The sequence below is a fragment of the Anas platyrhynchos genome, chromosome 3 (assembly GCF_047663525.1).
Source record: "Anas platyrhynchos isolate ZD024472 breed Pekin duck chromosome 3, IASCAAS_PekinDuck_T2T, whole genome shotgun sequence".
Lineage (NCBI taxonomy): Eukaryota > Metazoa > Chordata > Aves > Anseriformes > Anatidae > Anas > Anas platyrhynchos.
In genome coordinates, this window is record NC_092589.1 from 109,313,501 (window position 1) to 109,336,912 (window position 23,412).

Consider the following 23,412-nt stretch of genomic DNA (forward strand, 5'->3'; position numbering starts at 1 on the left):
TCAGAAGAGCAAAACAGAATTAAGTGCTCTAATAATATTTTATGTTCTTTTTAGGTTCAATGTAATCTCATTGGGCACTAGCAGTGGAACTGTTCTGTTCAAAATGGTTTATGGTGAATTTTTCCGCAGACCCGGCAAAGATGCAGAACTTATCAATTTGAATGTTGGTGGCTTTAAGCAATCAGTGGATCAAAGCACTTTGCTCCGGTTTCCTCATACCAGACTTGGGAAACTTCTCAAATGCCATTCAGAAGAGGCTATTCTGGAACTATGTGATGATTATAGTGTTGCAGATAAGGAATATTACTTTGACAGGAACCCTTCCTTGTTCCGATATGTTCTGAATTTTTACTACACTGGGAAACTTCATGTCATGGAGGAGCTTTGTGTCTTTTCCTTCTGTCAGGAAATAGAATACTGGGGGATAAATGAGCTGTTTATTGATTCCTGCTGCAGCAATCGGTACCAGGAAAGGAAAGAAGAAGGTCCCGAGAAAGACTGGGATCAGAAAAGCAATGACAGAAGCATTGACTCCTCTAACGAAGAATCATCCATATTTGATAAGGAGTTGGAAAAGTTTGATAATCTGTGCTTTGGTGAAATAAGAAAGAAGATATGGGTCAGGATGGAAAATCCTGCATACTGCTTGTCTGCCAAGTTAATTGCGGTGTCCTCCCTAAGTGTTGTCCTGGCGTCAATTGTGGCAATGTGTATTCACAGCATGCCTGAGTTTCAAAGGCTGGATGCCAATGACAGGGAGATTGAAGACCCTGTGCTGGAAGCTGTGGAGATTGCGTGCATTATTTGGTTCACTGCTGAGCTAGTGATCAGGCTCATCACTGCCCCAAGTCAAAAGAAGTTCTGGAAGAAACCACTGAATATCATTGATTTTGTCTCTATTATCCCATTTTATGCCACCTTGGCTGTGGATACGAAGGAAGAAGAAAGTGAAGATATTGAAAACATGGGGAAAGTGGTTCAGATCCTGCGGTTAATGAGGATATTTCGCATCCTGAAACTGGCCAGGCATTCTGTAGGACTGAGGTCTTTAGGCGCTACTTTGAAACATAGCTACCAGGAAGTTGGACTTCTCCTTTTGTTTTTGTCTGTTGGGATTTCTATTTTTTCAGTTCTTGTCTACTCAGTGGAGAAGGATGACGACTCATCAGAACTGCACAGCATCCCCGTTTGCTGGTGGTGGGCAACCATCAGCATGACCACTGTTGGTTATGGGGACACTTACCCAGTCACGCTTGCTGGAAAGCTGCTTGGCACCCTATGCATTATCTGTGGGATATTAGTGGTAGCACTTCCAATCACCATTATTTTCAATAAGTTTTCTAAGTACTATCAAAAGCAAAAAGATATTGATCCAGACCAATGCAACAATGATCGCAAAGAGAAATGTAATGACCTACCTTATTTTAACATTAGGGATATTTATGCAAAAAAGATGCACTCATTCATTTCTAGCCTTTCTTCAGTAGGAATTGTAGTCAGTGACCAAGATTCAACAGATGCCTCCAGCATTCAAGATATGGAGGATGTTTATAACACAACATCTTTAGATAATGGTACAGGAAAATGAGTTGAATTATTTCTCCTTCCTTTATTTCTCTCTTCTGATCCTTGGTAAATGTGGACTTAGAAACTTCAGTGAATTTATTAAGAGCAGTTAATTCTCAGGGTACTTAACTCTCAGCCATATTTGGACATTCTTTGCTCTGAGGATGCCATACAGGCTTCATTGTTTATATGAGGCTTTAAAATATGCCTCATATGGTGGTTTAGCTTTTACACAACTAGCGATATGCATTTTGGGGAGAAAAAAAGAAAGGCAGGAAAACAGATTTAAACGTGAGATTGGAGTTTATTTTATTTTATTTTTTTATTTTTTCCTGTAGAAATCTGATAGCTTATATGTTCAGGCAGACATATATTGCAAACATATAAAAACTATGGCACATCAGTAAAGTCTTTACCTGCAAATACATCAGAAGAAAGAAGGAATTATGTACATGTAAAACTGTAAAACATTTATCTAATACTGGAGTTGGGAAGCAGCTTCCTAAGCTGGGACAGAAAATGTATTGGTACATACTGTTTTTACTCCATGGAAGCATAATATTTATGAATTTCTTTCCAAAAGCACAATACATTTTTAGTTTGTTAAAATAAATTAATCCCATTGTGCCTGTATTTTTCCCAGTGTTCCACATCCAGTATGGCCAAGCTCTGGCAGGTCCCAAAGGGTCTAAATCATGAGTCCTAGGATGAAGCATGTGGCCTAGGGCTGGAAAGGAGAGTATTGTACCTTTTTACCACCTTTTCTGTCATTGCAAACCTGAGCAATTCTGGTGCCTGGAGAGGATCCTGCTGTTATTAAGACCACCCTAGTGGCTTCCCCAGAGGCTTTGTTTTATGGGTACTGAAGCAAACATCTCTGGTGGTCTTTAGAAGTTATTGCTCCCTGCTGTCAGCTCTGCTTCCTTGCTGGAGGTTAGAAGAAAATGTGAGCAGCATCTCAACTGCACTGGTTCTCAGTCCAGGACTGTAATGCCAAGGAATGGAGATGCATGGACGTGCTCTCTTCTACCATATATTGACCATCTGAGAGGTAGAGTGTGCAATGCATGTGGGCATAAGTAAAACTGTTGCAGCTCATTTTTCTAAAGATTTTCTGTTGATGACAGCAGCCTTCCTGGCTTGTGCTATGGACTGGAGCAGCTCTCATTGCCTGACAGAGTGCTGCAGCACTGTGCATCCCTCTCTTCTCCAGGGTTTTCTTATGCAGCTAGCTAATCCTGCTCTGGTTCAAACTGTATCTTCTAGAGCTATTTAAAAGGGAAGCTGGCCCTTGAGCCTAGCAAGAAGAAGTGCTGGAGAAACTTGAGGGCATTATAGTAGTTAATAATATTTGTGAACATAGGGGTTTTTTAGGTTTTTGTTTTGATTATTTTTCTGGTGACTAAATTAGATGCTGGGCAATGGAGAATCCAAGCTACTGTGATATTGATATTTTGCTTAAAGAGAGGATTTTTTTTTTTTTTTTTTTTTTTGTAATTCCTATTGGGCTGAATCAGTTTCTACTCAGGCAGATCAAACTCAATAGGAGTTGACTTCAAGACTGAGTAAACCCAGATGGGAATCAATTACTCTGCAGAATAACCCAGAAGGCTGATTTTTCATGTGTGTGCCAGAATTTCTACTGCAAAGTACACTGAGTGAATAGCTGAAGTGCACTTGTACTTGCTGAGGCACAGAGCTCCAACCTCTTCCCAGGAGAATGAGAAAAAAAGAATGGGGTGGATCAACCTGTACCTTGGAGAGAGGTGTCCCTCAGGACTGTTGTGCACCAACATAGTATTGTGGGAATACTCTGAGCTTTGGAGAAACTTCAGAATTTGGTTTATTAGTTGCTGAGTATCATAAGTGTATGTGATGCTTCACAGATAATTTAGGTTAATTCTTCCCATTGTTAATGCAGGAAAACCAAAGGGAAAGTTAGCCTAGATGTGTTTTGTTCTTAGTGAACAATTAGTATTACAAAGATGCAATGATATAAAATGCTAAATATGTATGTGCATGTGAATGTAATAAGAACCAGCAGAATAACAGCATAAAAATTGCTCTGTCCAAAGTAACTCTCTTGGCAGTTTCCACATAAAGATAAATCACATTGCTGTTGAAGTTCAAAAGGAATGAAAAATATTGTAATGCAAGAAAAACGGCAAGAAATTTCTATTAAATCATTGAAAAAACACACGCTATTGAAAATCTCATTTTGTATATTAAACATTACCCAAAGATCACAGAAAAATTGTACTAAATGGTAATTTATCATAAAATTCATAAGTTCTTGATCGATCACATTAATCAATCTTAAAAATTTGACACTAAGTTACTCTTTTTTTTTTTTTTTTTTTTTAATGTGTAGATAAATCTTGCAACACAGTGAGGTATATCTTTTGGACCATATCAGAAGGTAGAGTACGTGTCCATGTGTTATGCCATGTGTTATTCTGGGATGAGACCAGAACTCTGTTCATATCAGTTGCATCTTTTTTTTTTTTTAAAAATTTTTTTTTTTTTTTTTTAAAAAAAAAGGCTTTGTTGTTATCTGTTTCCTTTGCTGGAATAAATCCAGCTCCTCAATTTGACATGACATGGAGCAGGATGTGAGCCCTGTTTCATGCCAAAAGTTCTGCCCTCAAAGCAGAACTTTGATCCTTTAACATGCAGCGGTACGGAAAAGTGACACAAGTCTTGAGTGCCAGCAAATAGCAGATGAGAGTAAATACAGAAATACTGCATACTCTTTCTGCTAGTGGTAGTTTTAGTAGAATTTACTGTTAAGAAGTGAGTGTAAGAGGAGATTTGTTTCTTATTTATTTCGTCTTCTTTCCTGGTCTAGAGTTATATAATATCAACACAGTATCAATGGAAGGCAGATTGTCTTTATTGCTATTTTATTCCTGTACCACATGCTTTTCTCTTTTAAAATGCTGCCTAAATTCTCTTCACTCATCTGCTCTGTTTCAGATACCAAAACACAGAAGAGGTTATGTTCAGATATGCATCCCATTTTGTATGGGAGCAATTTGCTTGTCTTTATACAAAACAGTTTTCTGGCACATTATTAGTTTCTTTGTCTTGATGGCAAGCACTTCCCTTTTGATATTCAGTATTTCCACAGTAGCAGTTGTGCTAGCAGAGTTCTCCCCCAGTGTGATGTAGGATGGGGTATCGCCCAGCTTGTCCCAGTTTACGCCCTGCCGGGAGCAGGCTTTGTCACTGTTGCCTTTTGGTGTGTGTCAGGAGACTTTAAAAAGCAAATGTAGAGGAACAAGAGGGAGGTCTTTCTGAGTCCAGAAGGGCATCTTTCATTTGCCTGGCTGGCAACAAACAGAGCTTAGCTGGGGTGAAATTAGTGAATAGTCTTGTTGTGCGTATGGACACTCTTATGGGCTGTGCTTTTTTGTGTAGGAAAAGTCAGTATGTGGTGCAAATCAGTGGCAAAGCATAAACATAAGCTAAATAAGTGATAGCACATCTGTGTTAGGCAAAGAAACAAAATATAACTTATCGGTTAGGTAGAAACTAGTGTCAAGCACTGTAATGCGAAATATTACCATTTAAAAGCAGAGCCTGGTCTGATTTCCATGCGAACAGGTTGCTGTCAGGGAATGCTGAAAGTGTCAGGCAGCTTTGACTGGTAAATGCAGCATACGGTCTCACCCAGGCTGGGATGCTGTGTATTAATGCATTTATTCATTTCCACACATCCCTAACAAGTTGAACAAGTGACAGAAAGCCGCTAAGCTATGGAGAGCTTCTCTGATATTTTTTGATTAGCTGACAGTATTTGTGAAGCTGCTAATACCTCTTCATCCAAAAAAGAACATTTCTGAAACAAAATCAAAATAACTGTGCTAGATGTGCAATTTGTGTCTGATAGCAGTAGCTCAGTTGCAGTCAGTAAATATTACTGTCTGGTGCTCTATAGCTGCAGTGCTGCTGCTTATATTTCTGAGATGTTTATGCTCTGTCAATCAAGAGGCAAGAGCAGATGTCAATAAACAATCTCAGCACTTTCTGCTGCACCATAATTGCAACATCTCTTCTAAGCACAGCAAAATGTCACAACTCACTGAGACTTTTATTTTTTTATTTTTATTTTTTAAATTTCTTCTGTGGTTGGAGTTAATTTTTCATGATGGGCCTATGGTCCAAACACGATCTAGCAGAAGGAAGAGCCATTGTGTGCCTATAGACAGGTTACAAGATGTTGACATTTATTTCCACTCTGGAAGTTGCTCTTCCACTGGCACAGCTAAGGAAGGACAAACAGCAGTAATTCATAGTTAAGGAGCAAAAGGCAGAGTTCCTTTAGGTGTAATAATTAGATTAAATAAAAATGTGACTGCTTCATTGGGAAATTATCTACATCTCATTTATTTTTAATGAATATATTGAAGGGGGTAGTCTTTGCTTGGGATATAGGAAGAAAAGCAAGTCAATGGCTCTCTCACCCAAACCCACGTCTGATTCCCCCAGATCTCATATCAGTGGGAAGGAAAGACTTTGCACCACCCCTAACGTGACCACGAACCTCCTGGCCAAGGAGTTTCCAAATTGAGGGCTGGTTGAGGAGGAAAACCCATTTCTGGCATCTGGCTGGAAAGAGCCTTTCTTGTTTCAGCCATGACAATTTGGTTTCATGAATGAGGAACTCTTAACCATTTCAGTATTTTGTTGATTAAAAGCAATATTATATGGTTTCCTGTAGTGATTTATTAAGGTAATCTTTCACTGTTTCTTCAAGACTTTCAAGTCAGAGCTCAAGAAGGCATTACAATGGTTTAATCTTTAGTTAGTCTCTACTATTTAATGACATATATACTGTCTAATTTTCCTATTTCATTATGATATTCAACAGTATTTCCACTCAAATCCTATTATAACTCACACACAAGTATTCTGGATATTGTTATGGTATAATTTGCTCTTATTGTCTTAGGATTTTTTATGAATCAGCACAGAGAGAAGGGCATCCTGGGCATTATTTATGTCCCCTAACTTCAGCTATTGTGTGGCTGATTGTCTGGACTCTCTCTGTCAACTGAGAAAAAACAGACCTCTTCAGGAAACAGCACATCCTATGTATACAAAGGTCCTGTCAGAAGATGGGACACACGTCCATTGGCTATGTAGCAAGCCTGTATGGTTTAGTTCGGTTAGATGCCTGGCCTTTAGGTAGATAAAGTTAGATGTGATGGGTGTGACACCACAAGGTGTAGGCACTTGACTATGGTGGTGCCATCCCCTGAACAACGTATATGTAGGAAGGGTCATGTCTCTGATGTAGGTCTTTGGACGTGGGTGACATGAAGACAGACACAGGAATTTATTCTGTTACGTTAATGTTGCTCAGTGATGGCTGCTGGGTAGGAATTAATTTGGCATAATATTGCTAAAAACAGCTTCCTGTACAAGAAAATCTGGACTTTCCCAAAAAGCCTTGCTAGCTGTCTGTTAAAGTCTGGAATAACCTGCAAGTTGAACTTCAGTTTCCTTTAGTAATTAAAAAATACACATAATAAAGTACCAGAGGGAGCAAAATAGTGTTGGCAGAGGCAGGCACAGTATGCTGACAGTACTTTTGTGACCCAAATTTGCATTATTTCTTGGCTTCCTGTAAGCTATATGAAATATTCTGACTGTGCCATGTGTTTTAAAGTCTGTCTCTGTACATTAATATAAATATTATAATGGAGCCAACTCCTGGTATTACAGCTGTGAAGCCAGAAAAAATATCCAAGCTTGGAGAAACTGCAAAAACATTGGCTACAACTGCAATATTAAGGTTGTACCTGCCTTAGTTGTGGGGAGGTCAAGGGACCAAACACAGGTGCTGGTACTTGGGTTTCCATTTCTCCCTTTGCACAGTTAGTACTGAGCTCTTCTTGGTAGTGCATAGAGGCTGAGGGACCTGTATGGCCTTGGGAACCACTCCAAAGTCCCTTCATGGGGCTACCATGCTTGTGGTCCTAGGAAGGAATGGGTATGCGTGAGAGTATAATGAGGTCTGTGTGGAATAAACAGGCTTTCAGGAGGTGGAATAATATCTTTGAATTTGATGTCCCCACACTCCTACACCCCTAGGAAGCTACCTGGGAGAGAAAGCAGATGCAAGGGAGAAGTTCAAGGTCCAGATATTTAGCTACAGCCATTTGGGGCCTACTCTGTGTTGTGTTGATCCATGTGCTTTTATGGAATCACAGGTAGAGATTTATATATAACCTTGAACCTGTTCCATTAGATGCAATAATATATTTTCTTCCCATAGGCTTTTTGTTGCAGGGTACAATGTGTCCTTTTCTCTAGGCCAGTTTCTAGCCGTGATGCTGCATCTGCCTTTCACGCTGACTGGAGGTTGGATGCTTCTGAAGTGTTACACATGCTATAAATTATCCTTGCAGCTTCTACCCCATTTCCCAGAAACCTCAAAACTGCAAGCATGAAAGAGTTCAATAAGTTTGTCTGTCCAGAATTACTTTTTGACAGAGTCAAATGTCATGCATTTCAGAGAAAGCAATCTTCTCTGCTCCTGAACTTTAGATTTTAGTGAAATTTAGGACTTTGGGATATTTTTTTTATCAATTATTTGAAGATCAACTTAGGACCTACAGCATGGAGATAGATAATTCTGGCATTTAATTCCAGGAGATGTAACCCCAAGTACACAAATATCCATTTCTTCCTCTCTTCTTCTCTCGTCTCCCTCTCTCTCCCTCCCTCCCTTCCTTCCTCTCTTTTTTTTTTTTTTTTTTTTTTTTTTAATGAGGTTTCAATATTCTGTGTTTAGACTGTGTATCTTTGGAAAAAAGTGTGGTGAATAACTGTACAAAGAGCCGGTGTAATGCTCAGAAGTGCACAGAGATTTTGTATGAAGCAGGAGGACGTTAGTGGCTGACAGCATAGCTTCACAAGCCTCCTGGGTGGAAGGAAAAACAGATTTTATTTATTTATTATTTTTCATTCTTTTTCTCTGAATAGTTCAGGAGGATATGGAGTAACAATCTTGCTGTGCTGTGGTGACTGAGAGTGTTGAATGAAATGATGGGTACATTGAAGTTAAGGCTGTTAAAAACCAACATGACTTTTTTGTAAACACCCCCCTCCCCTGGGTCAATCACTTTTTATGTTGTTCCAACTTTTTTTTGAACACAAAAGCATAACATAAAAAAGCACAGCAATATTTTTCCTTGCAGGGTTTTTTTTTAAAGACTAAATTAGCTGTAGTTATAGGTGTGGAAAGAGAAATGGCTGGTGGGCAGGATGTTGGGGTGCGTGGAATTTATTAGAATTTATTTTGCAATTCTGTTCTTTTGCCTTTGGCACCACACAATTTTATTTATTTTTTTATTTTTTTTATTTTGGTAGTAACTGAAAAATTAAAATAAATAATATATGAATATATTATTTTCTGGAGGTTTTGTTTGTTTGTTTGTTTACACAATTGAATCTGGAGTAGAAAATATCATCTATATTGTTACAGGTTTTGAGGATGAATTATAATCTCATCAGAAGCATTCCTAACCAACATATGGATTCACACAGAGGTATGGTATATATAATGCGTCTTAAGTCACAAAATGTAAGTTCAGTGAATGAAAGGTTAAGAGAAAGGATGAAACTAGTTCTGTCTAGTTGCAGCTTTTGGTACTATAATGTGCTTTTGGCTTTTAGACTGCCTCTGCAAATGGGAGACTAGTACTTTGAGTATTTTATGTATCTAGACACATACATACTGATCGGACAGCTGTCAAAGCATTATTGTGTGGGCTTTTAGAAGTCTGGCACCAAAGGTAACATCTCTTCATCTACTGTGCTGGCACTTGCCGAAGAGTTGCTGCGTTACAGGGGAGTGCGGTGCATGCAGAGTGATCTCATTAGGCAATGCAGTGAGAGCATGCAAGGAGCAATGTGGGTCCTTGCCAAGGGTGCTTTGAGCTGGAACGTCAATTTTTGTTGGCTTACTTTCACTGTAAATCTGTATGTGCACCACTTAATGTTTAAAATCATCCCAATATGATTTAGGGTATCCAGAAAGCGCTTTGAAAATCCAGTTTCCTTGAAAGGTAACACTGAAATGAGGGAGAAAAGGTGGCTCAAATACTTTTTTTTTTTTTTCCCCTGTTTTTTCTGCCCTAGTGTAGGAGTAATGTCAGAGCAGCAATGGGAATAGGATAAAAAAAATGTTGGTGAAAATTCAGTGTTAGGAGAGTCAGTTTAGGGCCACTGTGAGTCCATATGAAAATAAGTGTTGGAGGTATCTGTGGACTGGGGTAGGGAATATGCACACAGCAGGGATACTCCATGCAGCTTTTCTGTATGCTGTGCTTGGGGTGCTGGGTGGAAAGAAGATTATGTCTCTGCACCAGCAGTTTTCTTTTGCATTGCTGCACCACATTGACTGCAGCCTTCTATGCCCTATCCACAATGTTTTTCTCAATCTGATAGCATATTTTCCAAATCAGGGCAGAGGCAATGAGAGCAGATGGAGGGGTGTAATGGAGCAGGAGAAAGGGGGTGATGGCAAGAGTTGTGTCTATAGAGAGGACATACTGCAATGATGCTTTGTTGGAAAATGTTGTCCCCATGTCTTGAAGCTTTTCTTCTCCTCCACTCTTACAGGAAAAAAAAATATTCAATGGAATAGGACTGTGCTATATCATGACTTTTACTAAGTGCAGTTTCCCTTCTTGTGGTCATTTAAAACTGGATAAAGCACAGCAAAAGTAACCTGGAAATAAGTCTGTAGTGGGAATACAACAGCCTAGCTCACTGCATGGTCTCTCTTTCCCTTTCGACTCTGTACTTTATAGCCTAGGAGGGCTTTAGTAACACATACTCCCCTTTTAGGTATATGGCATGTGTTAGGATATATCGTCCATGCAATGTCCCCAGATATTCAGCAAGCTTAAAAAAAGGGTGAATGTAATTTTTGGATTGCCAAGATCCTGTTCTCCCTGTACATATAATTCCAGTATCCACTTACTTTGAAATGCCACTGACTTCATCATCACAAATGCAGTTCAGCACACAAATTATTTACAATAAACCTTACATGGGCTGATTCTTTTTTATTGGAGAAAAAGAGAATAAAAATATACGGCTGTTCATGTAGTGAAAAAAAAAAAAGCAGAAAAAGGTATCTGAAGAATAACTTTCATGGGCAGATATTTCCACAGTTATCAGAGCACGATCTTTGTTGGATTTAATCATCAACGAGAAACTATATATACATGACCATTAAAAAAAAAAGTAAGAAAAGAAAAATTGCTGACTTTTTCCTATCTCTGATTCCTTTCATGAAGATTGAGATACCTCTTTCTCTTGGCTAGTCAGATGATGAATCATTTGTTAATTAAGTGGTCAAAAAGTAGCTGAAAAAGGAATTTGGGACCTGATAAAGCTCAGAATGGAGGAAGCCATCACTGTGATCAATCCTTTCTGGTTCTGACACATTAATTAAGAGATATCTTTGGCAGGGTGATGGAAACTCAAGTGCTGGGAGAATTTACAGCAAAGCTTTTTGTTACTGTCATTGCTACAATACTGGAAGGAACAGGAGCCAATCCTGCTTCCATTGGGAAGCCCAAATTGCAGGTATATCAATATGAGTGGGCACAGATTGGGAGGGACAGACTGGGGCTTGCTCAGCTGTGTCACTGTCATGGTGGAGAGCTGTAGTTTTGGGTGACAGAGGATTGGGATCTTCCCTTGCAGCTCTCATCAATGTTTCATGTGATCCCATGCCAGCCATTCTGTCATCCAACACTTCTGGTTTCCATCATGTCTTTTGCCTCTCTTTTCAAACATTTAAATTGTGTAGGACGACAGTTGTCTCAATCTGTACAATCCTTCCCTAGGGCGAGCATGATGGTCAAAAATGGGGTGGTCTTGCAGAAGACCTCATGTTAGCGTGAAAATGGTGACTTCAGCTGTGGGGAAGTAGAAGAAGTTGAGGTCTTGCTGGAAAAACTGATTTTAGTTTTGGCCAAGCTCTTTAAAATGATCTGTCTTTAATGAAATGTCAAAGGAAAAAAAAAAGAATCATCCTCTGTTCTGTCCTGTCATAGTTATGTAAAATTTTTATATTTTATTAGAGTTAACAATAGATTTTTCTGTTTGGTTGCTGAACCAAATTGTCTAAAATGTCCATAATTTAAGATCCCTTGAACTTTTTTTATGTGGCTCAATGTTTCATTTGATTTTGAAGGGTTAATCCTTCTTGCATCTGATTAAATTTAGGCTGGTTTGAAATAGGAAAAAAAAAATGTTTCACAATGAAAAAAGTTTTTTTTTTTTTTTTTTTGAATATGTCGAAATGCAACATTTCAGCATCCTCAGAAAAAAGATGCTCTTAGAAAATTTCACAATGAAATGTACACTGTTCCAAAATCCTTCCTGCCTTTTTTGTTTTGTTTTTGTTTGGTTTGTTTGTTTTGTGGAAAATTCCACCAACTGTGGGCTGGATTCAGAAATAAAGTTGGTCTCCCTGTCACAGCCCTTTTCAATGAATTCTCTATTCACAAAAAAAGAAAAAAAAAAAAAGTTTTCATCCACTTTTAGCTGTATTCTTTGGAAAATGCTTATGTTCCTTGGAGAATTCAGAGCAAAAATCCATGTCATTTCCATCGTTGCTGTAGCCAATCTGTTGCCTTCTGTTGTGTGTGGCACTCAGCTTGTGATTGGTAAAGCAAAACAAATGGTCTAGTTTGCTTGAGTTGAAAAATAAAATGTAGTTGCAAGAAAATCATATCTTGAGAAAGAAAATGAGCCCATTTTAACAAATTTACAAGTGAGAGCTTCATTATCAAAGTATACTTAAAGCACAACAAACCAGCACATGAAAAGCCTGGTGGACCCCATCAATTTATGTGATTCCTTTGATGGGAATCTAACCGTGAAATCTGATCACAGAGAAAATTATTTGTTTTAAATAGTATTTAAAATTGTATTTACAAATGGATATTTATGTTCCTCTGGAATAATTGGTGGATGTGTTTCAAAAAGAGCTCTTTCCAGTAAACAAACTAGCATCAACCAGTAACTGCTTAGTGGCTGGTAAGCAGAAGTAGAGTACTAAAGTAGATAGAAGGGATCAAGAGAGAAATTGTTCTAATATTATTGTTTAATATTTATGCTTTTTAGTCTACAGGAGAGAATACTTGGACAGATATATCATTCTTAATATATGTGAAAGGCTTGCAAGAAGGAAAAGCTTTTTATTATTATTATTATTATTATTTAATTTATTTTTTTTCTCCTTTAGGCAGTAAGGGAGCTGAGTTCAAGCTGAGGAGAGTGAAGATGGAGGTTAGATGTTAGAAGTGGTTTGAGGATTCTTCCTGCTCCTTTATGACCCCTTACCCAGGCCCAGCTCCAGCTGGTCATTATCTCAGTGACACTGATATAAATCTTTGTAAAGATAAAACATATTTTTCAAATCAGCTGGGTTTAAAAAAAATAAAGCAATTATTTACTGAATCACCAAAATCTGAGTGGGTGGAAGGGAGCTGTGAGCCAATTTGAAACCCCCCTGAATTATTGTCTTCTTGACAGAGACCCAACCCTTTTTTTCCATGACTCCATAGTTGTGGTAACAACCCAACACTTCTGTAAGTTTGCTGGGGATGGGAGAATTCATTCCAATGAGGGCCCAGTTCAATGGTTTCAATAAGGAATCTATTGGGCTGGATACCTGTGTAACAAAAGTTTCTCTGGCTCAAGTATTGGGATATGAAGAGGAGAAAACAAAGTATGGGACCTAGCCTCACACATTTGAATTGCTGTTGTGACACTGTCTTGAGCTTAAGGGGAGAAGCTGATATCTTCTGTGGTGTCAACTAATATTTCCCATGCTCTCTGGCAGAAGTATAGGAAGGGTCTTCAGGGATGAGACCGGGAATATGTTTCAATAGAGACTGAAATATTTTTTTATGCAGTAAACGGATCTTTGGGAACATGATGGGGAGATGTTGCCAGTCTGTCATAAGCAAAATTCTAGGGCTACTCTCTGTTTCTGTCACATTTGCCTTCCTTTTTCTTGGTAGAGCTCATTTTAGTATGTATGTGAGTGTTGTGCAGATTTGATTTATCTTCCTAGCTTCCCTTGTAAGGAAGTGCTAATAATTCTATTTCATTTCTGATTTTAAAAGTCAAAGTGTAAAGCAGAAATGTTTAATCATCTGCTCTGTGATCAGCTTGATTTGTTATGTACACATTTGCATGTAGTAGTGAGAAAGTTTTTCTTGTATCTTGTGTATATGTTATTATATAGCTATTAACATTTTCACTATGTAAACAGAAGTGAGCTGAACTATAGAAAAGAAATCCAGGTCCTTATCTACACAAAGCATTTAACATGTCAGAAGCTACATATTTTTATAGCTCTAAATTAATTGTTTTCCCAAAAAAAGTTTCTTCCAAAGGAAATTTCAAAATCCCACCCTTCCATTGTGATTGGGAACAGTTTTTGGTTTCATTTCAATTTCCATAGCAACAGGAAATTTTGTTTTCTGACAGGCTTTGCATACAAAAAACCTGATTTCCCTGGCCTCTTTTGAATAAATCAGCACACATTTTTATCCCTGTTAGTATATTGAACCTCTTTCCTTAACCCTTTAACTCCGTTTAGTTCATTGAAACACTATCTGTTTCTCCTTTGACAAAACAAATTTTCCTTATTTTCTTAACTTTTCAAATATGATTTCATTTCAAGGTGGTGGAATATAATCTCCGCACTGTATCATTTTAAAGTCAGGACCTACCTTTCTTTGTTATGTTTTGTCTCCATTAATATCCTGTGTTTGACATGCTGATCAGCCAGTCCATGTATGCTTAAAGAATGCCTTATGAATAATATAATGGCTACACAATATTTAAACTTTGTACCAAGTCTCCTGTAATTTTGAACAAAATATTTCAATCAACTGCTGAATAGATGCCAGACTTCTACAGTTTCTAAAGCTTCATCATTCATGGAATGAACAATGAAATCTCATGGTATTTAACACTGGCCTCACATGTGCCACAAAATTATTTATTATAAATGCTCTAAAGTTTCAAGATACATAGTTTAAATTCAAGCAGCCTCATAAATTTGGTTGTGAAAGAATAAATGAAAGAAAGTCAGCCTTATTCCTTTGTGCCTTGCCTACCTTTTTAGCTCCTATCAGTATTGTTGAAAAATGGCATCTCTGTGTCCCAATAGCAAGTGTTTCACCTGTCAATCACAGTAAAAATATTGTTGAGCCACTCTCTGAGCCCAGCCTAGTTCTCTCTCTCTCAGCCTTGCCTTCAGCTGAGCTTGGCTATGCACATGACTCCTTAATTGGAGGGAATATACATGTATTTCTTATTAGTCCCCACAGCTTCCCCTGCTCTTTGACCCTTTGACACAAACCTAAATAAGGCAGCATTCACAGCAACTGTCTGTGCAGATCTTCAGTCCTTCCTCTCTTTGATTAAAAGAGAAAAGTAATGGCATCCCTGACATGTGAGAAAATGGTGGCATGATAAAGCCCTGGATGAATTAATGGGGCAGTTCAAACCTTTGAACTCTGCTTTACCATAACAGTTGGAGAACTCTACAAAGGAATCGAAAGAGATGATGTTCTGTGGAGCACAGCTTCTGAAGATAGCATCTTCAGAGGATGGCTGGTACCCTCAATAGGTGTTTCCAGCTGCCTCCTAACCTTTTAGAAAATGGTCTGCTGATAGAAGATAACTTTAATATCATTAAAGCATTAATAAGATTTAGCTTCCACAACATTTTATTTGATTCTATTTGGGCAGTGCAGTCTTTTTTATTGATAGATTTTTTTTTTCTATATTTATCCATGTCTTTGGTGTAGCTGCTTCTCATTATTTATAGATATTTATATCAGAAAGGCTTTGTTGATGCTGATACAATTGAGTTTTCCATTGATGTTGAGATCTGAGCTTAATTATGTCTCTGAATGCTCGTTTGCAAGTCGTAATAAAACTGATAAACTTTTTTTTTTTTTTTCCAGTCAGTGCAACATAGACAGCCTGTATTCATTGTTAGCATAGATATTTATATCTATATCTGACTTTTTTTTTTTTTTTTTTTTTTTTTTTTTTTTTCTTCCTGTTGTTAGATCTCATTGCTTTGCTTGCATGGATTATCCAAGAAAACTGTATAGGTTCTAAGTTGTGGGAAGATTTGATACTTATATCTTTATAAGTGCTGAGCAAACCTATCATGTTGCTCTGCTGATCTGAGAGTTGTTTATATTTTAAATAAATATATTTTGAGACTGTATCTATTTATGACTTTATCCCCCTGTGAATGGTTACTGCAGGTCATCTGTTGTTTCAGAAGTATTAGTTAATCATACAGGAAAAGGAGCACAAGTGAAACTTGATGATTTCTTCCTGTGGGAAAGTGAGCAATCATTTTTGTTCATTTTGAGATTCATAGATTAGCTCACTAGAAACTGTATTTTAACACATATGGCTTTGTAAACATTTGAAATAACATTTCTGAATTCTGAGGGCATAGAGAAACATTTATTTCCAGCACTTTCCCCAACTCAGCTAAAAGACCTGTCTCTCTAATATTCATTCAAGGATACTTTCAATATAAAATCAAATGCCAGCAATATATTTTTGCTGACATATTTAATTATCATTGCTGATATACTCAATGATTTGCTTCATTTTCATGTCATGACATATTGAAATAGGGGGTGTTCAAATAATTCTTAAAACCTAGAGTTTCTATTGTGTCCCAAACTGAATATGCATCCTTAAAAAATACTGTGGGCTTTAGAATAACTGAGAATAACTTGTATCAAATCATCTTTATTTCTTCTGAACCCTTCCATAAAATTATTGCTATGAGCATGCTAGAAATCTGCAGTTATGACTGCTGCAGAGGACAGAAAGATGTGCTTCTGTCTGCAACACGTCTATGGACCTCAAATGGATTTGGGCTGGAAGAAAGTCAAAATCCATGACCCAGTCTGAGTCATCTGCAAGAGCATGTGAGAGAGGTGAGAGGCTCTTCTCTGAGCCTGGGGAAAAGCTCTTTGTTCCTTGGAGGCTACCAGCAAACACAAGCATTTTTGTGGCTCCTGGTCAGAGGAAGCTGCAACATGACTTTGGCAAGCCCAGGAGAAAGCCTCTGCCAAACCCAGACTGTGAGGAGGGTGAGGTGCATGGGCAAGGAAGTGGAAGGAGCTGTTCAAGCACTTCTTTGTCTGGGAACCATCTATTTTGAATGACAGGTGTAACAAGTGATGACATCCTGAATTAATTTTCTCCATAGAACAGAATATTAATTTGTAAAAAATGTATGACCTGCAGCCTTTCTGGAATTCCACTTGCTTATTGCTATCTACAGTAGAACAGCTTTTTATTTATTTATTTATTTATTTTTTCTTCCTATTTTCTTTTCTTTTCACAAAGATCATCAGAGCTTTACAGAAGAAAGCAAGGTCCATCAAAGGAAAATATGGAGTGTAGTCACAGCTATGCTCAGTGGGGTTTAGTAATCCCTGTACCACAGGCCCCTCCAGTTCTTCTGTTTCTGGTCCTCATGGATGGGAGATGTTTGTAAACCTGTTTTTGGATACATCCCATGTTCAAGGTTATGTTCCTGCATCTTTCCTACACAGACAATTATATTAAAGTTAGTCCACAGGGCACTCTGGCTTTTTCAGGAGAGGTGAGTGATGGCTTACCTTCATTTTTTCTGGAAGACAGATCCACTATGTCTATATAGTATATGTCTATATGTCTCTCTTGTACTGAAAATTTTCTTGAACCCCTTCTACCCCCCACCCTACCCCTTATTTTTTATTTTTTTTCCTCCTGAGACAGTATGGGATAGCAGGACTCTATTCAGCATTAAAAAAACAAACAAACAAACAAACAAAAAAAAACTGTTAAAAGACTATTGTCTTTTACTTTGTTACTTTGTGACTGTTGGTTTTGACAAAATCATAGATTTCTGGTCAGCAAATTATTTCCATCCATCTGTAGCCCCAGAAACTTGCCTGGATCTTGGAAGTGCATCTGGTCCCAATTTCAAATTGAATTGCCTCATTTTTACTTGACGTGAGTGCGTGTGAACACTTAGCTCATAATTCCATTTCTATGCATCACAGTCCAAGAAGAAATCTCCCAACCAGTCCACTCCCAGCCCCAAAACAAATGTCAATATCTCCCTACTGTAGCTGTCTGTCTGTTGTAAGCTTTCCAAAGAGTATTTACAGTGTGGAAGAACTGTGCAGGGGAAGCACATGCCTCCTTCTGTGAGCTCCTATTTGTATGCAAAAGATTTTCATGGGATTACTGAAGATGAATTGCATTACTGATGTCAGTGAACCTCTCTTTTTGTCCAGTAACTGCCATTCTTTGCAGGGTCCTTTCAGCTGTGTAGATAATAGTAGGAGAATAAGAAGCTATATGACAAGAGTCAGCTACTTAGATCAGGCACACTTTTTCATTAATTAACTCTCATACTTGTGAGCTTCTCAGATGTTCCTAAATATGGTCAAACCAAGTTGCAGAGTAAACAGAGATTGGAAAATACCTGTATTTTACCTTTTGAACACCAGGGATGTTTATGGTAACAAAAAGCCTGGTAGTCTTTTTACATCACTGGTCTGAGTTCATTAGACAACATAGTTGCAGTCTAATTGGTTTCAATTAACTTTTGCCCTCCAAATACTGTGTGGAGAGCCACAGCTGAGCTCTCCTGGAGGTCAGAGTTAGATGGGACATGCAAAAAGCAGTTGGTTGCAGACATACACTAAACTGACTGATTGTTCTGTAGCAGTCAGTCTGAGCTGTGACAGGGTGGTGGCAGTGGAGGAATTGCTGACCTCTGAAGTCTTTGCATCCTGTCCTGGGCTTACCAGCATTTATCAGCCCTAGTAGTGGTTTTGTTTCATTTCAGCATAAAGCATTTGCTTTAAAATCTGCTTTGATGAGTATTATTGCTTGTAGGATGACAGAGAGTCTGAGTGCATTAACTGATAAACTGGCTTGGGAACGGCTTATTAGCATAAATATTAAATATGAGACTCAGCAGTGACTAATGGGTAATCCGTTTAACTCCTCTCTCTCTGACATACTTCTAGCCTATGACAAAAAGAGGTAGAATAAAAAGAGGATAAGTTAAGAGGCCTGGTGACTTTGGTGATTATAAGTGATTACAGTAATATGTGGTTTTTTTTCTTTTCTTGGGTATAGCTGATAATCACTGGCATGTCAATGCCAATGGCAGTGGCTTATCAATACAAGCAGCAAAATATATTGTTACTTGGGAATTTGAGGTTTAATTAGACAGATGTTTTAGTTTAACCACGTTTCATTTGATAAAATTTGCTCACAGAATAAACAGTTTTTCTGCTTCCTTACCTCTGCTCTTGCAAAAGGCAGTGGAGATTTGGTTTATATTAGCCTTAAATTCAATGCAATTTCTGCAAGAGATTTCAGGCAGTGTTTTTCTAGTCTATGAAAAAGCAACAAAATTATTATATGGAAAAATATTTGAAATGATTGGTAGCTTTTCATCTGAGACATCCAAGCTTTTTGTTAGAACTATTAAAATATTTTTAGAGAGACATGCAAGTTCTTGAAGCTGATTTCCTGCTTATCTGTCTAAACATGGAAGATGTCGTAAATCAGGTTATTAATAGCCTGATCCAAAGGGTCAGTGTGCGTCAGTAGATGAAAAATAGATAAGAAGTAACTTTTAAATTATTTGAAGATTGGCTGATATATCTCAAACTCATAATGAATCTCTGTGAATGGAACACAACCAATTTTTGTGTTTTCCTTTGGATTATTGAATAGGAGTAGGACTTGCAGAGATGGTAGTTAAAAATCTTGATCACTTTGAAGATAATGTTTTGCAAATGTTATATTGTCTTCTTTGGCCATAAAAGAGATTTTCTTAAGCAGTTTGATGTGCTAGTAGTCATAACTGTAGGATGTGATGATGTTTGTTTCTTGGTCCTGAATGAAGCAAGGCATTATAAAGCTAAAATGCAAAGCTTTTAGCTGTACTGTCAGCTGCTTGGAAAACATCTTCACTACAGTGGGCAGAAGTTGGACAAACTAACTAATTCATCTGGCTTCAAAACTGGATAGATTCTCCCAGAAGATGGCAGTGCACCTATGAGTAGTGTTCTGCCAGCTTTGCAAGCCATATCATTTCTAGCTGTTTTTTATATGTTGTGTGCAATAACAAATCCAAGTAATGAAAGATGTGTGTGGATACAAAGGACACTTTTGATGCTAAAATATGAACACAGGTGTTCCAGAAAGTCTGTATATCCTGCATAGATGGTAATGGACTGAACACTTCTGGATAGGTCAGTAAATTGTTTAGCATGCTGAAGCACCAACCAGCATACTGAAGATCCTCTTTCCCTTGGAGTCCTTCAGATAATCCCTATGTAAAACCCACAACCAGAGCTTTAAAATGTGTCTAGGTTCTAAAAGTGTCATTGTTTGCACAGGAACAGATCAATGTAGGATAGCAGTAGCTAAGAAATGGAGGAAATTACGATGTTTAACACTCTGGCTATGTTACTTCTTTGCTCCATTGTTTCTCAGTGAAAAATTCGTTTGTCCAGATAGGGATCAAAAATAGATGTTCAGAAAAAAAAAAAAAAAAAAAAACAACACAAAACAAAACACAAAAAATGACTACTTCTTTATTAATTCTAGTCTAAGAGTAATCAGTATTTGCTGTAAATATAGGGATATTTCCAGTTCAGTTTCTAAAGTTGTAATCTAAGTATGGATTTTCAGATGTGTAATCAAATGAGAACTACTTAACCTTTCAGAATTTCCTCCACCTCTTATCATTTTATTTATTTCTGAATTATCAGTAGAGAATGCTAATATCCCTTTTAAAAAAAATCCAATCCATTCTATAGTTACGATTTACAAATAAAAGTCACTAGCTCTTCTGCAGTGTTTGTTTTATGAACTGTTTGATATGCATATTTACATGTATGAACATGTGATGTAACTGAATGAAGAGGGGGAAGGAGTTTGTGCAGAAGGGAGGGAGAATAGAGGAGCTTTAGAAATATAGCAATTCTTACAGGAAAATTTTGGAACAAAAGGTTGCCATCCATGCTCTGTCTTACCCAGAATTACTACCGGTACCTAGAGAACATTTAAATATTTATTCTCTGCAGCTTAGTTTGAAAAAAGTTCTGTTATGGCTTATCTGTAACCAATTATTTAGTTTTCCAAACAGCGAAGATGCACTGGCAGTAAAAATAAATAAATAAATTAATTAAATAAATAAAGCTGTTTATTTAATGTAAAAAAGAGATTTAAAAACACACACACACACACACACACACACACACACACACCACGATTGTATGTTCTTGTTCTGCAGTCAAATATAATTACATATTCTTGTTCTCCTGCTTAGACACTGTACATTCTAATTTTACTAAACTAACAGGAGCTGCATCATTTCCTTTGCAAAAAAAAGCAAAACCAAAACCAAAACAAACAAACAAACAGTCAAAACACCTACAAAAACAAACAAGAAAGTAAAATGTTGTATTTGTTTTCACTTTCCTCCTCCAGTAAGTCATGGGAGCTGTGAAATTATGTTTTTAAATTGTAGATGTCTGCCCTCTGTTTGAAAGGTGTGTTTGTCTTCATCATAGAACAACCATCTTTAATTTCTTGGAGGACTCATCTATGATTGGATTTGACATGGCCATAAAGTCAGTCAGACAAAATCTTCCTTATTTCCTGAAGGGATAAAGCAGCACTTTCCTAATCAGATGGCCAACAAGCCTGTGCAACCCATCTTTAATGGAAACAATCACAATCCATAAGTTATATGAAGGGGACAGTGGTGACAGATTTGATCCTGTCTCTCATTCACCAGTAAAGCCTATTGCCAATTCCCATTTCACCACCCAATAACCACCCTTTCACTACAGAAAAGTATCCTTCCCCTTTGTCAGGAGAAGGCTTACATTAAACCCAGCACTTCCTCCCCACCAATCACTTTTTTAACATAATTCATCTGATGCCTGCACATCTCCCACTAGTCGTATAATTGACTAAGCTCTTGGGTCCTGTGCTCCATACTGTGCCTGTTGGCATTTGCTGCTGCCACTGTGTAACCTGGATATGCTGTGATATGTAAATGATACTGCTTGCTATTTTCTTGCTCCGTTTGTGTAAAATCTCAATAAAAGTGAAAATTAACAATAGTCAAACTGTGCAAATATCTTGGCTGACTATTCCACAATAAGGCAACCTACCTCAACACCAATAAAATTTTGACATTACTCTTTCTTTGTGTATTTTTTCTCTGTGTTTGTTAGTGAATTCTCTATCTTTAATCTCACATCTCGAGGTAAAACCAACCACATGACTTGGTCTAGCATAATATAGTCCTGTGTCAAATTCTGGGACCCTTACATTAACAAATGATATTTACATTACAGGCAAAAAGGCATTACTAAAAAGAAAGAAAGGATCACAATATGTGATTTATTATAGGGTCCGTGTCTGACAAAGTCTTTTTTTTTTTTTTTTTTTTTTTTTTGTGAATTGTATGTGAATTATAAATAAATCCACTGTGCCTTCAATAATTAAGCCATTAAAGTTATTTTCTATCATACGATACTGTGATTCAGGTGCTTAAGATACTGAAATTCATCTGATGTTTTCTTCTACTGGAGTTCTGTGTATTTTCAGGAAATTAATTTCATGGGACACACTTAAAATACATAAACTACATTGGACTCTTTCTGAAAACTCAGTAACAGCTTTGCTGTTAGACAGGAAGATTGGGGAAGCTGGTTGCAGTCTTTCTGTGATAATTGACTACAACTAATAATATAATGCTTACAGTGCTCCACTAGGAAGCAGGATAGCCAAGTCTGAACTACCCTTTATCCAGAGTGAGTTCAAACATGCAGCTTCCAGGACAGCCCTAATCTGAAATTCATCTCTCTTTTGTAGCTGTGTCCGTGGACAGAAAAAAAATAAAATAGGAATGCTTGGGACAGAAAGATCATGTAGCTGTCCTGCAGGCATTGTAGGTGATCAGCATTAGACTAGTTTGTGTTGATTTATCCGTGGTCCTCCTACAATCCCTGATGGTGCTGTAGCCTCACAGTCTGTTCATTTTCTGTCCCAATGCTGAGCATCCCATTTCCTTCAGTGTCCTGCAAACCAACCCTTATTACTGGTGAATTTCTGATATCAGATTGGGTAGCCTGAAGATCCTAGAAAGGAAACCAGATCTTTACAGAACTGAATTGCCCTTTTTAGCATAAAAGAGACTAATTGGAAAAAAAAAAAATAAAAAAAATCTGTACAATACGTGACTCCTAGACTCTTCTCAAGGATGTTTTGGGGCTGCACACATTTTGGCTGGTATCTGAAAACAGCTCACTGAAAACAGCTGCTCTATGAACATGGGTACAGATTTTGCTGACGGCTGGTTGCAGAAGTAAGAAGGTAGATAAGCCATCCCAGGTATTTTGAATACAGCCTCAGGCTGCAAGTATAGCAACATCATTAGCAATCAGAGGTTATGTTGTCTAGGTACTGTTTATAGAGGACCTCGTTATGCTTGGGAGCTCTCGCAACCCTTCTGTCATTACCCTTTTAATTCTTTTTTAATTGAAGGTGCAGACAAGCATCCATTGTACTATCTAACCTTGGAACATATTCACTTTTGTGAGTAGTTCTTACTAAATAGCGAACACACTTCTAGCAGACAGATGAATCTGAGCCTTTTCCTGCCAAGTCCTTGTCCCAGGCTGGCAGGATGAACATTTTCCACTAGGTACTGAGCTTTCC

The 23,412-nt window shown here is 37.7% G+C and overlaps 1 protein-coding gene across 3 annotated transcripts in view; it reads left to right on the plus strand.

The window, feature by feature from the left end:
- Positions 1–21,815, plus strand: part of KCNS3 (potassium voltage-gated channel modifier subfamily S member 3) — a 42,594-nt gene extending 20,779 nt beyond the window's left edge. For all 3 annotated transcript variants that reach the window (XM_027455270.3, XM_027455269.3, XM_072036466.1), the window contains one exon: positions 55–21,815. In XM_027455270.3, coding sequence (XP_027311071.1) covers positions 104–1,588 — 1,485 coding nt within the window. In that variant the 5' untranslated portion in view covers positions 55–103 and the 3' untranslated portion in view covers positions 1,589–21,815. The remainder of the gene's footprint in view (positions 1–54) is intronic.
- Positions 21,816–23,412: the final 1,597 nt, after the last annotated feature.